Source organism: Pteronotus mesoamericanus, unplaced genomic scaffold, assembly GCF_021234165.1.
Source record: "Pteronotus mesoamericanus isolate MK-2021 breed Mesoamerican mustached bat unplaced genomic scaffold, CSHL_Meso_final contig_25, whole genome shotgun sequence".
Classification (NCBI taxonomy): Eukaryota; Metazoa; Chordata; class Mammalia; order Chiroptera; family Mormoopidae; genus Pteronotus; species Pteronotus mesoamericanus.
In genome coordinates, this window is record NW_026555105.1 from 198,350 (window position 1) to 215,291 (window position 16,942).

At 66.2% G+C, this 16,942-nt stretch overlaps 1 protein-coding gene across 1 annotated transcript in view; it reads right to left on the reverse strand.

Moving 5' to 3' along the window:
- CDH4 (cadherin 4) overlaps positions 1-16,942 on the reverse strand; it is a 242,252-nt gene that overhangs the window by 59,457 nt on the left and 165,853 nt on the right. Inside the window, exon 3 of the mRNA XM_054573335.1 lies at positions 2,160-2,386. Coding sequence (XP_054429310.1) covers positions 2,160-2,386 — 227 coding nt within the window. The remainder of the gene's footprint in view (positions 1-2,159; positions 2,387-16,942) is intronic.

Here is a 16,942-nt window from a genome sequence, read left to right on the forward strand (position 1 = left end):
TGAGGCAACTTTTGTCTGTTGATTCTTTCTTTTTTTTTTCTCTTGGTTTTACTATTTCCTTCTTTCTACCTGGCGTTTCATCTCTTGTTCTTTCTACAACTTCTTGAGATGAGCGTTTGGATCGCCGATTACCTGCCTTGATGGGGAAGCCTCGGCTCAAACCTGCAACCCCAGGGTCCAGCTCCTTTAGGACGCTGGGCTCAGCGGCACCTACAAGGACATGTGACACTCCTTTCTGGAACACGGACTCTCCCATGGAGCGGAGGCGGTGTGGTCCCCGGGCTCAGCGTCCCCACCTGCAACCCCGGGGACGTCTGGGTTAGATGAGCTGGTGCCACTGGGAGCAGGGTCTACGGGGCATCCTGGAAAGTCAGGACGGAGGACTCTGGCCTGAAGTAAGGAAACAGGACGTCACGGGACATCACGGGGGGCCGGCTGGTGGCGGCGGAGGCTCTGCCCGCCGTCTGTGGGGCCTCCTTCTGCGCACCCAGGGCTGAGGCCCCTCGGTCGCCCGCGGCGGCTCAGCGGGACGCTCCGCCCTGGCAGCCTGGCCCGGCGTTGGTGCCGCGCTCCTGCCGGCGCTGCCTGATTGCAATCACCTTCCCGGGGGGATGAGGGGGATCGATTGTCTCAGAAGCCTCTTCATTAGCACGCCTAGCAAAAGCGGCCATTATATTTGCAACGAGTGCCTTTTGTCCGGAGTCCTGGAGAGGTTTCAGGGGGCCTCCTTGCGCACAGGCCATGGGGGAGTGCACGCAGGCGGCGGCGGCCGGCTCCACCCGCCGGGAGGCCCCCGCTGCCCCGGCCCCCACCCCCGCCCCCGCCCCCCCAACGACCCTCAGGGCACGGCTGTGCTCCTAACTCCGGAAAGAATGAAAAAAATGAGTCCTTTGCCTGGGTTCCGTCGCCCCCGAGGGGCGGCCCTGGTTTTGGGGGACAGGGCTGTTAGAAGCCAAGCAGGTGTCTGGTTCCAGGCCCTCGGGGTGTCCTTTCCGGCAGGGTCAGCTCATCCCCCAAACGCTGTCACCCCAGGCCCCACCTTCTCTTCTGCTACCTGACCCGCGATCCCTGTATCCCAAAGTGGGTGCCCTGGAGCGCCTGGCTCGCAACACACCCTGGGAAGAGGGTTCCTCGGCCCCCGGGTTTGGGGAAACCAGCAGACTGTGTCCCGCCGAGGCTCGGACAGCTCATCGTGGATGGTTCTGGGTGAACCTCAAGCCAGGCTTTGGGCCACTTGGTGAAGCCCTTCGCTGCCCACGGGCCCTTTTCCGAGGGACCCAGGGCTGCCAAGGTCACCTTGAGCTGCTGTGCCACGTGCAGCGTCACAATATGACGGCCCACGGGACTCACGTGGACCGTGAGGGGCTCCACACACTTTCCCCCGCCCCCGGCCGTCCCTCAGACGGGTGGGCGTGAGCCGCCGGCCAGCGGGGTGGCGGCGCCTCCGCTGGCCCTTCCGCCCCCGCGCCTGAGGCCGCTGCTGCAACACGGGATGGGCAGAAGGGGGCCCGTGAGCCCTAACACTGAGGACTCCGGGGTCAGCCACGGGCTGCTGGGGCACACAGCGGCGAGAGAGCCCCTTAGGGGCCAGGGGGGGTGAGCGCACCCCACCGCGTCCTGCAGGCACGGCCTGCGGGCAAGTCGGGGAGGCGCTGCCACAAGGAGGCGGGGGTCGCTCGATGGCTTGTGTGCCTGGGAAGCCAACCCCCTCCCTCCCGCCTCCTTCCCCGTCCCTGCAGCCCCCCATCCCCTCCCTCCCTTACGCCACGCGTGCGCGGGTCTCTCTCTCTCTCTGGATCGCGCTGACGCCGGCCGCTCCGGCTGTCCTGTGCGGTTGGCCGCGGGGCCTCTGCCTCACCTCCCGTCCCTCCGGGCCTCAGGGCCCTGGCCCCGGGCGGGAGCAGCCGCAGCAAGGGCCGGGCCCGGCACCTGCCGCCAGTGCGGGGCGCTCACCGCAAGTACTGCCAGGGATGTACACATGGCGGCGGCAGCCTGTAAGCTGAGCGCGGGCCGAGTCCCCGCCAGAGGGTGGCCCTGCCTCAGGGAGGTGGACAGGCAGAGGGGACCCCCAGCCGGCGCGGCCCACGGAGCAGTCCGTCTGTCGGCGGGGGCCTTTGCAGGGGCCATGCGCTGAGCCCGCCGCGCGTGGGCTCCCTTACCTGGTGTCCGGAGAGCGCGGACGAGGTCTGGGCCACCAGCAGCCGCACCACGGCAGCCCAGCGCTCAGCCGCCTGGCCGTCCCACGCGGTCACCGTGAAGGCCACCTCCCTGGAGGGGATCCACAGCTCCCGGGCAGCGAAGACCGTGCCGTCCGCCCCGACTTTGAAGTCCACGCTGTTGGTCTCATATTGCGTCCCCTCGGTCCCCACACAGCTGTTGAACTTGACTGCAAGAGGAGGGAGAGAAGGGTCAGGACCCTGCAGACGGCGGGCGGGGCAGCAGCCGCGGGGGTGCCTTCGAGGCCGCGGGCTTGGCGACATAGAGCCTGTGCGGACCGCCGCTGCTGGGCGTTCCCTCCCCTCCCGGGGGCACGCACAGGCCTCGGAGAACAGAAGCGAGAGACCAAGGACACGCTTGCGTGAAACCCGAGACTCAGCTGTGCGGCGTTCCCGCCAGGGCCCGGCGGTCTCCACCTGGAAAATGGCTCCCCAGCCCGCTGCCTGCACACCTGCCCCGCCCCGGGACACGGCGGAGCGCGGGACGGGCTCGCCTCCGCTGTGCCCTCTGGCCACTTCATTCCTCGACACGGGCCAGACACAGAGGCCAGGGTCCAGCAGGGCGGCGGGGCCAGAGTGGGACCGGCAGTGACCGTGGGGCAGCAAAGCGCTTTCTCGGTGACCTGGACGCGGGACGCAGGCTCGACGTTGCTTCCCAAACACTATTCGGCGCCGACGGCCAGCCCCCTAAGGAATGACTCTGTGGCTGGCGGGTGTCCCTCGGCGGGGGGCCGGGGAGGGGAGACACCCGGGCGCCACGCATGCTCGGCCCACGAGCCGCCTGTGCCGCTGTGAACCGCGAGGCGCCTGCCGCGGGCGTCACGCTCTGCTGATAAGGGCGCCGGGCGGAGTCGCCGAGTGTTCACACAGACGTGGGCCCCTCCGCAACTGCGAGGGGAGGCCTGGGTTTTGACGTGACTTCACGGCCACGGCTTCCTTGATTTAGTTACTATTTATTCTAGAAAGAGAAGAAAGCAAAGCTCCTCACTCTCACGTTGGATACCGTGTCTTCCCTCTGCGCTCCCTGTGGACAGTCGTCGGCCCTGAGGTGCTAAACGACACGCGTGTTCCCTCGTCTGGAACGCTTCGCCTCAGACAGCGCCCCCGCCACCTGCGCCTCCCCCTGGGGGTTTAATACGAAGACGCTTTCAAATGGGACGGAACCAGGTGTTTCCGCCCCTTCTCCCGCGGGCGGGGGCCCCAGTGCCGCACGAATGGGGTCCTCCGATGCCTGACGCCGACTGAGGTTGCGAGCGGCTGTGGTCCCACGGAGCCCCCCCTGTGACACCCGGAAACCCCAACGTCCAGCTGCCCTGCAGCCGCGCCCGGGCCGGTCGGCTCCGTCCAGCGGGCTGTGCTCACATCCTGCCCGAGCACCTGCGCCCTCCCAGAGGTGGGCGGGGGTGGGGGGGCGGCCGCCAACACGATGGGGGGCCCTGCCACTCGTCGGCAGGGCTGGGGGACCAGCTTCCGGAAGGAGGGGATCAGAACCACGCGGCCCCCGCAGGGTGCCGGGCCGCGGCCGCCCCTTCGGCAGGACTGGTCCATCAGGCGTGTTCTTCCCGGACACCCGGGCCTTCGTGACGCGCGAGCGCCGTGGACCCGCCCGGCTGAGACCCTGGGGGTCGTGGGTGTATCGTGCTCAGCACACCAACGTCCCGCAGAATGTCACCGGCGCTCCGCCTCGCCCTAAAAACGTGGCTGAGCCTGGGGAGGGCAGACGCTGGGGAGACACGGCCGAGGCCCTGGGACCGGGGGCTCCAGTCCTCGGGATGCCAGCGGCCGTGGCCCGGCGCCAGAGGCGGAGGCTTCCCTCTCCCTCGGCTGCTGGAGCCGCCGGGCCACGCCGCCGCGGCGTGGGCGTTTACCGATCTCGCGTGCGCCGTCCTGCGAGCCGTCTCTGTCTCCTCTTCAGCCCCCCTCCTTCCTCTTGCACCCTTTCAAAAAGTGCGTGTTGGGCGAGCATCGATCTGTGCAGGCGAAGCACCCCAGGAGCTGCGAGGCCCGGCAGGGGTGGGGCGGCCCCCGGCGGGGACCCCGGCCCTGCCACCCGCGACAGGCCCCCGGAGGGAGGAGCCGCCAGCGACGGCTGCCACCGCGTCTGGGGCCGAGAGGGCGAGCAGCCCCGGTGCCCCGTGCTCTGTTGAGACTTTTCTTACTGTATTCGTTTCTGCTCTTCTAAGAGTCCTGTGGAATCGGTAGAAAACGTCTCCCTCCACGTATTAGATAAAATCGTCCAGTATGGAAAAACTCGCAGTCCGATTTAAATTCAGAATGACACGTGTATCCCGGCTCAGCGTAGGGCGTCCCGGGACGTGCCCTGTCTCCCGCCCGCCCAGCGCTCGGCTCGAGCGCCCGCAGGGCCGCAGGCGGCGGCTGGCATCGCCCCCTTTGCCGGCGAGGGCCTGTGTGAGTTACGGAAGGCGTTCCGCGGCCGTGCAAAGGGGCAGCAGGATCACACACACACACACACACACACACACACACACACACACACGCTCACACGTAAGGAGGCCACAGTTAGCAACAGCCGGTGGCAGCCAGGTGCAGCCCACAGTGTTGCCTGGGGCAGAAATGAAAAGGTCGTGACATCAGACGGGGCGCTTCCTGAGGACGCGCAGGGTCTCGGGGCCTGCCGTCCCCGACCCGCACTCGGAAATCCACGCAGGAGGGATGGCGCTCTCTGCCGGGAGGGGCGGGCCATCCGGGGCTCTCGGGGGTGGTTCCCGAGGTCCAGCCGCGTGGACGCCTCCTTTTGGGGGCCAGTGTGAAGGAGGGCGGGAACCCGGGGGGGCGGGGCCGGCCAGCGCCGAGGCCTGAGGGTCACGCCAACCTGGTACCCAGTGCGCACTGTGGCGCGAGCGGGCCCTCGGTTGCGCCTTTTCTCCGGGAACGTGCAGGAACCTCCCTCCAAGAGGATGGTGTCCCCCAGCCACCTGGCTGGGCCCCAGCGGGGCCGTCCAGCGCGCATGTCGCAGTCTGTGCCGACAACGTGTGTCCACGGACGGAAACGCACGGTGCCCTCATTAGGAGGCTCCGTGTTAACCCTTTACCCTTGTCATTTTTAATTGCTCACTCAGAGAGGAACAGAGGGGACCGGGAGCCGGAGACGGGGAGCAAGTGACACTCAGAGCCACCTCCTTGTCGGCAGCGGCCTGCCTGACATTTCTGGGGGCAGGACGCGGCGCGGCCCCGAGGCCGGCGTGCTGGGGAGCGGCGCTGTGGCTACGAGAGGAGACGTCGCCTCTGGTTGTCTGCTTGTTAGGGGGACTGAGAGAGCTCCGACAGGCCGGAGGTGAGCGCGCAGCGAGGACTGTGCCGGGGAGCACCATGCCCCACGGCCCGCGGCCCCGCCGCCTCCGCGCCTCCGCCCCTCCCTCCGCCCCTCCGTGCCTCCGCCCACCCCTCCCTCCGCCCACCCCTCCAGGCATCCATCCACCACCCGTCCCTCCATCCATCAACCACCCACCCACCCACCCACCCGTCCCTCTGTCCATCCTTCCGTCCGCCCCTCCGCCCCTCCGCCCCCCATCCCCGCACGCAGTGCCTCTCCAGGGTAAGCCCAGGCCCCACCCAGGGGCTGAAGAGTTGGGGGAGGGCAGTGCAGCCCCAAGGTTGTTGGGGACTGTCCTCTGGCCCCCAAGGCGGCCACCAGCCTCCCTGCCTCACCGTGGCTCCCAACACGGGGCCGGCCTGGGGGCCGGGCTGTGAGCGGGGGCGGGGGGCGGGCCCTCCCCTCCCCACCGAGGTCTCCAGCCCCAACCACCAGGGCTGCCTGGCCCGAGGAGGTGCTTGAGAAATGTTCGTTGGATAAATGCACAAATTCCATTTCCCTCCCCTTTGAAAATGAACGTCCAATAAGCTATCGAGCCACGAAGAGACACGGAGGAACATTTGATGTGTGTTATGAAGTGGCAGGAGCCAGTCTGAAAAGGCTGTGCACCGTGGGGCCCCACTCAGGGGGCATCCGGGGAAAGGCAATAGGAGGGGGCAGTGCCAGGCCAGCGTTGCCAGGGGTTGGGGGGCACAGGGGGGCACAGAGGGTCGGCGGGGCCTGGCACTGCCCGGGGAGACGCCGTGAGGGTGGGTGCGTGTCCTCACACATTTGTTCAGACCGCAACACTTGCCTCGCCCAGAGTGACCCCAGTGCCAGCCGCGGGCTCCCGCCGATGACAATGTATCACCATCGGCCTCTCCATTTAAACCCGGGAAGCTGCGCAGGGGAGAGAGGGGACGCGGGACCCCGCACTTCCTGCTCGGCTTTTCCCCGAATCTAAACCTCCTCAAAGAGATAAAGAAAAACGGATGTTCGCCCTCCGTGAGACGCACCGCCTCCAGAGGAAACGGTGTCTCAGAAGTGTTCAAACTCCCGATGTAAAGCAAAACACTGAACGCTCTTTCATGCCGTTTCACGGGCGGCCGGGAACAGGAAACCAGCTTCCCCGGGGGCTCCCCGGTCCCCAGCCGGAGCCGCGATCTGACACCGTTACCGACACTCTCCCGGGACATGCTGTCCAAAAAATCAGCCAGGGCGGTAACCCACGTGGGTCCTAGTCGGAGCGGCTTGCGTTTCTCGGTGTGTCCCCCTCCCACCCGATACTGCCCCGATAAACTCTAGTATTTAATATTCGTGGCACTTTTTGAAAACCGGGGGCGCTGACGGGGGTGGGGGTGCTGCGCCAGGAAGGCTGCGGAGCTGCGTGCGCCCCGCCCGGGGCCGCGCCCGCGGGGCAGTCCTCTGGGCTCCGGAGCTGATGAGCAGCCCTTCGTCCACACACGTCCACACGGGGCTGGGGAGACGCGGGGGCGGGGCGGGGAGGGTCTAGATCTAAGGAGGGCCCTTAACGCAGTTCTTGGCCTGGGGCAGTCAACGTGAGGCCTGAGCTCCCTGTGAGTGTGTCCCCCTGATGTCCCCGGCAAGTGGGGCAGAGGGGCTCGTGCTGGTGGCGGCGCTAACAAACCTTCCCACCCGCTCACAGAGGGAGGCGGCCGCCGTCCAGCCGCTGACGCGCCGACACGCCCTGACACGCGCTCAGAGCGCGGTCAATAAATAGCCCGCTGCGTGCCCTGGTCAACCAAAACACCCCCAGTGGGGCCACCGTGAGTCGGGGGCTGTCGGCAGGGGTTGTGCCCTGTGCCCGGAACTGTGGCCCCTCGGTCAGTGCCCAGGCCACCTCACTGCGTCCCCACAGCCTAGTTGGCCGGCGAGGGCACCGAGAAATAAAGACCGGGCGGGTCTGACCCCCCAACGTGGTCTCTGCCGTCAGGAAGCCTCCGTGGAGGAGGAGGGGTCCCCGAGAGGCAGCCGATCCAACGTGGCCCTCGGGTAAGAGCGTCCGGGCAGACCCACTGGGCAGCGTGGCCCGACCCCAGGAGTGGGCGGGAGCCTGGCCCCCGGTGATGGCGGCCGAGCTCCTGGCCACTACCGGCCTCGCTCTCCTTGGCACACGACCCACATGTCCGGGGGCCCCCGCCATGCCTGGCGCTACAGGAACACGGGTTCGCAGTGCCCTCTGCGGACCCCTCCCCTTTCCTGAGCCTCTCCCTCCGAGGCACCCCCGAAGTTGCGGCACAGCGGGGATCGGCGCCAGCTTCTGGCCTCACGGTGTGGAATCCGCAACCTTTCCTCACCCCTCTCTCTTTTTAGGTCACAAACAAACACACAGACACAAACAAAACAGGCGTGGCTTTGCCCTTGGCCTTGGGTGTACAAATCAGAAGCTGGGTCTGGGGTCATGAGCAGCCCCTGACCACCATGAGATGGCCGCTGGCCTCATGGCCAGGCGGCGGCCGGCGAGGATGGACCTCGCTTCCAGCGGCTGAATGTGACCGTGGCCGCAGGCCGAGCCCCGCCCACGGCCCTTCCTGTCCGAGACTGAGAGGGACACCGAGGCTCCCGGGCCAGCCGGGCGTCGGCGTCGGGAGAGCCGCAGACCGTTCGCAGACCCAGTGCCGCGGCTGCAGTGGGCGAACGCCTCCCGTCGCACGGGGTGGCGCGGGCACCCGTTTCCCTGACCCCCAAAGTCCAGAGTCTTCGGGGTTCTGATTGAGGGGCCTTGGCGGGGTCTGAGCTCTGCGGGAGCAAGTTTGGCGGCGCCAACACCCCTGCGCGGGATGCTCCCGCTGTGACGTGTGTCCCTGAGTGGGGACGCACTGCCCTCGGGGTGGGCCGCGCTCCGTGGGTGCGAGGGGCGGCCCGAGGCAGCGCGGCGTGGAGCCCTGGACGGCGCGGAGGCTGGGTGCACCCCCCTGCACGGCCCGGGGCCCCAGCAGCCGGCGGCCCCTCTCGCCTGGCGCGTCTTCAGCCTCTGTTTGCTGAGACGGAGTCCAAACACGACCCTGAACTTTACCAGCCGTTCCTTTTGCAAACACGTGCGCGCTGGCCTCCAGCCGCTTTTCTAGAGCAAAGATAAAGGGGTCGGGAAACGCAAACATCGTCCACCCGGCCTCAGCCGCACCGGCCGCCTGGCACCCGCCCCCTGGTCTCCCCGGGTCAGAGCTGCCCGACCTGGGCGCACGCACGGCGCGCTGAGATACTGGGGACCCCCGGAAACGCGCAGACCCCGGGGGTGCCCGCAGACCAGGGGTGGAACCCCCTGGTGTCCACGGTCTGTCCCCAGGCGCACGGGGCCGGGCTGGCCTGGAGCAAAGTGTGGTCGCCCACAGTCACCCCATGGCCCGGCGACAGGCAGGCACATACGTGTTAAAAATGCAGCTGCTGTACTGGGGGCACAAGGTGCCAGGAGGGGCCCTGACGGGTCCCGCGGCCCCGGGAGGGTCCGGGAGGAAGAGGAGCCCTTGGCAAGGGACACGGTGACTGGGGCCCCCCGGACGCAGGTCTGTCTGGGGCCCGAGGAGGCCCCGCAGGGACGGGACAGAGGGCTTGCAAGAGGGAGCGGGCCAGCACGGCACCCCCGGGCTCCTTCCCAGGACGCGCCCTGATGCACGTTTGGGCCCTGTGGTCGCCTGGGACACGGGGACGCTCTGCCCGACGAGGCCCGGGGGCGCTCGGGGCGCGCGGTGAATTCTGCCCCGACCGGAGAGCAAGCCCCCCGTCCCTCGGCTCACAGGCCCCCGAGGGCATCCCCGCCTCAGCCCCGCCGTCTCTGTGGAGGCCAAGCACCCCCCGCTGCGGGCCGGCTGCTCCTCTTTCCAACCCTGGTTCTAAAGAGCAGGAAGGAAGCAGACTTCACCGGTCACGGCGCCACTGTCCAAAGAACGTCCACAGAACGTCCGCAGAACCGAGGGCTGGCATGCGGGCGGGGCGGAAACACAGTATCTCTTAAGTGACAACTGTATATTATCCCCCTCCTGGAAAACTTTCAGCGCGTGCTAGGGCATTAAAGGGTCCGGGGGAGGTGGTGCTCGGTGGGTGGGGGGACCTGGAAGAAATGCATGCTGGGAAGCCAGAGTGTATCAGTCAGCACGAGGCAGGGTAGGCTGAGTAACAAAGACTCCCCAAAGCCTGTGTGTGCCGCCATGGCCGGCTGGGAGGCTGCAGCCGTGTGATCCTCAGGCTGCTTCCACGATGGCGGAGGCGGGGAGCATGGGGCCCCGAGGAAAGAGAATTCACGCTTGCTGTCACCTCTCCTCCTGGCGGAGGCAGGTGGGGAGTGCGCACCCCCCTCGGTTCCCATTCCTTTGGCCAGAGCGGATCGCATGCCCAGCCCTAAGCGCAAGAGCGAGGAAGTCGTTTCCCGCCATGCGTGGTCGCAGCCACGTTGACAATGACTGTCACGCCGCGTCCCGGCCGCCTCTGCCGTTCCTGCACAGACCAGCCGTGTTTAGAGGTGTCGCTGCACGTTTAAGTTGCGATTTCCTTCCCACGATAAATAAAATGGCGCTTTGAAAGATACGTGCCCCAAGCAAGGCCGCCTCTGGAGAAGGGGGCGAACGCCACGCCTCCCTCCGCTCTCGGCGGCCCCTTGCCCTCGGCCCGGCTCTGCGTCCGTGAGCCCTCGGCCCGGGCTCCCCATCTCTCTGCCTTTTTGGTTGGCGATGCTCCTACCTTCCCCGCCACGAGCTGCATTGCAATCCCAGTGCCGGGGACAGCGGAGCGCTGGGCTGGACCTCGTAGGGACACATTGGCAGAGCCCTGCCCACCTGAGCTACCTGGTGGTGGCTTCGCCCCTGGCAGGGAGAACAGCCAGTTAACCAAGTCATTTTGGAGGTGACGGGCCCCGGCCCCCTTGGTCCCCGACCCGAGCCCCGTCCAGGGACACGGCACGGGGTGGTCGGCATGCGGGGAGCGCCGTGCAGGCGAGGCCTTCATCCCGCGGTGACTGGGCCTGGAAGAAGTTTGACGGGAAATCGTGATAAAGAATTGTTTTTTAATCTAACGGTGAAAAAGTTCAGCCAAATGTATAAAAATTATATGACATTTTACGCCTCATTGTAAATTAAAATGTGCAGGAAGACCAATGAGCCAGGAAGGATTTTTCAGATGATGCAGACACGGGGACGGGGGAGGCTGCCCAGCGCAGTGTCCCCGCCGGGGCCTCTGACTGCCGCCCGCCCAGGTTCCAGGGGCCTCACCCCCGCCTAGGGGTCCGCAGCAGACGTGAGAGAAGGTTCCGACTTCCCCGGGGCGGAGAAGGCACCCCGCTGAGAAAGGCGGCCTTTGCGCTGGACTCTTCCGGCCGCTGAAAAGAGAAAAACCTGTGTGTGACGCTCCGATCCGTCCCCTCAGGTCCTGCGACGTGGGCAGCGCCGGCTGCGTGTGTCCGCTGCGACAGGTGACAGCAAGCCCAGCGTGCTGCCTTGCCAAGCAAGGGCTGGCGCCGGGAGCCAGCGGGTCGGGCTGTGTGGCTGTGCGGCGCTCGCCGAGCCCTGCTGAGCGTCCTGGCCATATCCCACCCCGTCGACCGACACCCACAAGCCTTGAGCCGCCTTCCTCGCCTGGAGGGGGGCCCAGGTCCCGCAGAGACAACCTCTTCCTGGGAGGGCGTTCGTGACGCGGGGAGGAACGGGGCCAGTGCCCGGTGTCCGAGGCTGCCCGGCGACAGCGCACCGTCCGCACCTGGAGGCACGCAGAGCCGGGGTTGGAGGGGGGACTCTCAGGGCATGTTCCCGTCCAGGGCACCCCCCGCTGCCAGCCTCCACTCCTGTGGCCAACACGCAAAAGGCACGGAAGGACACACGACGCCGGCTTTGACCGTAACCGGAGGCAAAGCCTGGATTCCTAAGCTTATGAGGAACCTCAGTGCGCTCTCCTCCTTTCCACAAAAGCGCGGTGTCCCCTCCTCCCCCGCAGCCCCCTTCATCTCGCGGCCAGAGCTCGTCTTAATTTACAAAACATCCGTGAGCGGACACCAACCCCGGGATTAGGGATTACTGTTCTTCAAAAGCAAAGAACAAAGGCGTTCGCTGGAGACTTGCCCTGTCCGACAAGGAGAACACGGTGTTCACACACACACTTCGGGGGGCCCTGCCGCCCCCCGCCCCCGCAGTGCCGTTGTTGCTCCTCGGGGGGGCTGGGTCGCGGCGTTGTAGGCGAGCCCGTCTAAACACAGCTTAAGTGCGTTCTGCACGCACAGCGCTAAGGCTTTGTGGTTTTAGCGGCAATTATGTGGAGGAGCCAGATAAAGATGCGGAGAAATTATCTCTCTGGGTTGGGGGGTGGGGGGGAAGCCAGCAGAGGTTAATGCTTTGGTGAAATATTTCCGGTTATTTCACACGACTGTTTTGTAACATCCCTCATGTTTCTGCATGTTACAGGCTCTTCTGGAGGAAACAGCTTGTGCTGTTGAAGAAATAGACAGCTCGCGGCCTCCGGGCCTGACCGGGCCCGCGGAGGGGCTGCCTGGGCTTCCGTCCAGGTGCCAGGCGCGCGGTGGGTTGCGTTCTGTGTTGGGGTCGGGGTGGGGGGGGGGGTGGGTTGCAAAAATGGCCAAAATGTAAAAATAAGCATCTCTGCTCAGAGCCCGCTGGCCAGCGACGGGGACCAGGTGAGGATGGGGGGCTCTGTCACCTCGCCCGCCGACCACACTTCGGGAGCAGCGACCCAGCAGGTAACCAAGTCCCAGGCGGCCGGCCGGAGCCCAGGCCTCCGCGGCGCGTGCCCTCCGGCGGGCGCGGGCTGCAGGTGTGCGGGCGGCGATGCCCCTGCGGCGGGGCTGCGTCTGGGGCCGCTGTCCTATGGGCAGGCGGGGCGGGTTCGGGGGGGATGTGCGCGTCCTGCTAGGGCAGCGCGTGCGGAGGGGAGCCGACGCCACCCTGGGCCCGGGGCTGGGCGGCCCGCCCGCCGTCCCCAGCGGGGGGTCCGGGCTGGAGCTGCTCCTCGCTCTGCGTTTGGCATGGCGACACCCGCAGAGGAGCTCCCTCCGCCACGCATACCCGCGTCGTCTCCTCGAGTGCCCAAGGGGCTGGGTGTCGGGGAGGCAGTGGGACCCTGGGACGGGGCTTGTCCCACAGGACGGGCTGGGGCGCGGGGAGGTACAGGCGTGCTCTGGGGGTCCCGGGCAGCACCAGTTCCCGGCCCCCTTTCCCCGAGAGGCCCGACGGCTGTGTGCGCCCCTCCACCCCGCGCGGGATGCTGGCTTCCCTCTCTAAGACGGAGCGGCCGCCCCCAGCTCGGCATCCAGGATGCGCCCTAAAGCCCCCACGACGCACCTCGGCCACTGTTTTCTCTGGAGAGGTCTCTGGCCTGGTTTTCATCACAGGGGGAAATGGCTGGCCAAGGCCCGCTGACCGGGACAGCGCAGGGGCTGTGGGGCCCCGCGCGACGGGGCCCCGAGGCAGCGTCTCCCAGCCCCTCGGGGCGGGGCAGCCCAGGGACACGCGAGCAACGCCTGCTCCGCCATTGTTTCAAAGTTTCACACTCACGGCTGGTGGCAAACTTTCCCCTCAATACGCAGACGGTCCTGCCTGAGCCTGTTAATGAAAAAACTCTCACAGCTACAAAAACAGACGTGATCATCTGTTTTCTAACATTCGGAGGGGAACCTGCAGAGGTGTGAGGTGCTACACAAGTGAGAATAATTAGCTGGTGCCATCTGCGAAAGGGAGGCGGGAGCGGGCGGAGGCCCTGGGTCCCCGCGGGCGTCCAGCCACCCTGTCCGGTGCAGGGGTGATGGGAGGCGGCCGCCAGGCTCTGGAAGGGTCTGGGACTTCGTGCCCGCCTCCGCCAGGGGCCCCGGCTGCGAGCCCGGCCCGGAGCTGCGTCAGCTGGGCGGGTGGATACGCCCAGAGGCAGGACGGGGGGGCCGAGATGTGTCGCCCTCGCTGATGGGGGGAAAGCACAGCACACAACTGCTCCGAAACGCGAAGCCAACGACGCAGCAGCTCCTGTCTGGCGCTCCTGTCCGCCTCTCAGACGTGTGTGGGCTTAGGAAACCCGAGCGGAGGGCCCGAGACGCTCGCCTGGAGCTACTAGCGACGACCTTGGTTTCTTACAGGCAGTGCCTGCCATTCGCGTGCGCTCGGGGGGGTGGGGTGGGGGACGCGTCACCCAGCCCCCGGGGTTAGGGGCACCTACTGCAAGTCGCTGCGGCTCGGGGTGCGGGGCTGCTGACAGGGACGAGGGGAGGCTGTTGCGCGAGAGCATTCTCGTTGGAAAAGCTGAGAATCCCCGGAAATTTCTCGACCGCCCACCCTTCTAGAGGCCTGCGCTGTCTCCAAGGACGCAAGGCGGGCGGGAGGGCGGGGATGCGGGGGCAGGCGCTCCGAGAGCGGGGAGGAAGGTGACGATGCTGTCATGCTGGCCTCCGACGTCGCAACCCCTGCTCAAAGGACCCGACGTGGCTCCTCTCGAACTGGACCCCAGAAGCTTCCACTGAGCGCGGGACACACCCACGTCTCTCCGCTGCCCCTCCGCCCCCCGCCCAGGCCGCCCGCCGAGTTTCCAGCCCAGGGTCCACGGCGTCGTGGGCCATCACTGGAGCGTGCGCACGAGGCTGACGCAGACGCGGCGGGGACCGGGGACGGCCTGGGCTGGTGTGGCCGCCTGACCCGCCTCCCTTACCGGGAAGCGTCCCACGCCATGCGGTCATGGTGCCCAGGCATCGGGTAGAGCCCGTGGCCAGCAGGTTATATAGTGACTGGCCGGTTAGCCAGTGATCGGTCGGTCTGGTGACGGGTTTGGAAGGTTCCCTTAGATCCCAGAGGAGCCCTTCACAGCCCCAAGCCCTTTCCCAGGATCCATCGGGGCTGGCTGTCCTCAGGATCATTTTAATTGGGTAACTGGAAAAAAAAAAATTCCTTCTTTCATAAAGCTCCTGGGCTCTATTAGTGGAAAGACTTTCAGGAAAACGAGCTCGGTCTTGACCAGCACCCGCATGGGCCCTTCTGAGCCCCATCCGGCACAGGCCAAAGGACGGCCGCTCGCTGGTGGAAAGCGCAGCATTAGAGCAGAATCTAAATCAATTTCGCTGATCAACTGTTGCACAAATGCTCTAAATGGCTACAAAGGGAGTCGCGCGGAGCGGGGACAGGTCCTCGTGACGAAGCAGCGCTGTTACAAGTGGCCGCCCGTCCCATCTCTCTCCAGCGCCCGGGGACTCGCTGGCCTGAGCGCGTGTCTGAGAACATGTCCTGGTTCGATCCAGACATGCGCGTTAGGAACCGTGGCCTCGCACACGGCCATGGCCGGCGAGCCCTCGGTGGGCGCCCAGGGATTTTCTCTGCTCGGTTTTCCCCCAGAGCCATCGCTTTAGGTCACTCCATCCACCCAAACACGTCCTTGTGGGGTCCGCGGGCCAGGAGCGGAGCCAGCGCCCTGGTGCCCTGGGAAACCACACGTTCCTCCGATCGGTCCCTCGACTCAGCTCGAGGATGTGGGCGGTAAGAGCCAATGTGAACGTTGCACACCCTCCTTCTGCCCTGCTGGGCCTCATCTCCCGCGTGCCTAGAAATTTCCTTGCCCCGCAAACAACATGAAGAAAGTTCCACCTCTCCCCCGCCCGTCCCCAAGAAATAAAGGGCTTTCTTTTTAGAGTCACATAATAGACACGCTAGGAAGGCCGTAACGGGTGCTTACTTGTGTTAAGGGTTCAGGTATTTGTATCTATGCCTGCGCTCGCACACATACATGCAGACACACGCAGTCATACATGTGGCTTCCCACCGCTTTTCCTTTCCTCTCTGACCTGGGCTGGTGGCTTCTGTGCGCTCCCAGCGCAGAGGGCAGAGGGCAGAGGGCAGAGGTGAATACTAAAAGCAAACCCTGAACCCGATGCCCCCGCGCCCAGGCCAGCTCTCCCTGGAGACATCTTCGCACCCTAGGCTCGCGGGACAGCGGGGCGCCCTCCCTCCGCCCGGGGCCCACGCTGCCTGCCCAGCCCTCCCCTGGACCGGGCTGCGAGGGGAGGCGTTTCCCAACCAGCGACCTGGGGATTTCGGAAAGCCGAAGCGAGTGTGTTTGCTGGGAAGGAGTCCTCGCAATTCACGCCGTCAAATCTACCTTAAAATAGACTTCTTTGTGCTTAAAACCACTAAAAAAGCCGCTCCCTGGCTCCCTTGTGGAAGGAAGACGGACTCGGGGACGAACGGGCTGGGGAGCCCACGAGCACCTGGCGCTTGGGCCCCACGGAGGAGGAAGGTGCCCACGGCCCGGTGCCCGGACTGGCACGCCCGGCGGGCAGCCTGTGTTCCTCGTGGCGCCGGCTCCTCTGCGTGCGGGGTGTGCGGGCGTCTCCCTTGCGGGAGCTCCGGGTTGTGCGAGAGACTATTTTTGACGACTCGCCTCCACAGCGGGAAAGGTGAGCAGACACTGTCCGGCTCTGTCCAATGGCTGCCACCTGGTGACAGAAATAAAAACGAGGACAGGTGTCTGAGGAGGGAGAAGGCCGCCTCCGCGCAGCTCGGGAAAGGTGGCGCCGTGTGTCACTGCGTGCGGGACGTGAGGCTTCAGCCACTCCGGGACCCTGGGTGCCGCCCGGGCGGGCGGCTGCTGTCGGTGGAACCCCTGGGGCAGGCCTAGGGGACGGTGCTGCCGGTGGAGCCCCGGGCGGGGAGATGCTGAGACCTCGAGACAGCCTGTCTGTGGGGGACCGAGGCACCGTGGGGCTGGTAAGGACACTGGTCTGGCTTGAGGGGGCTGGTGACAAGTTGCCACCCTCCGTGGCAAGCTCGCCCACACGCCACGCTCTTGGGGCTTCTCTCTGAGCCTTCGGCAACCTGGGCTCCGAGTCTGTTCACGCTATGGTGTGGCCCTCACCCCACCCCCCTGACAGGGTGGGGACTTGTTTCTCGCAGTTCGGAGGCTGGTGGGGTATCAGGCGGGGGTCACGTTCACAGACGGCGCCTCCTGCTGCGACCGCACAGAGTGGCGGGGCGGGGGCTCTCTGGGGTGCCTGCTGGGCGGGCCCGAGTCCCATCCCGGGGGCCCCGCCCTCACAGCCCACCCCCCAAAGCCGCACCCGCCGACACCGTCCCATGGGCTAGGATTTAACAGGGGGTTTTGGGGATGCAGTCAGTCCACGGTGTGCTCACAGGTCTCCTTAGCCAAGGAGACAGGGGGACAAGCAAACGCTGGACTAAGGAGACGGCTCTGTCAGGGGACCGGCTGTCGCCGAACACCAGCCGCCTGTGGGCTCCAGGAGTTTCAGGGAAATCCTGCGTCTTTCAGGAAAAGCTGGCACGACACCCATTCTCTTGGCAGAAAGGTATGTGAAATGGCTGGTCCGTTTTCGCTGGAGAAAAGCATCCGGCCCCCCGGAGCTGGACTGGACCTTCATTTTGCCTTTGGTGTTTATGAGCATCCTCAAGAGTCACATTCCCCTCTTCTG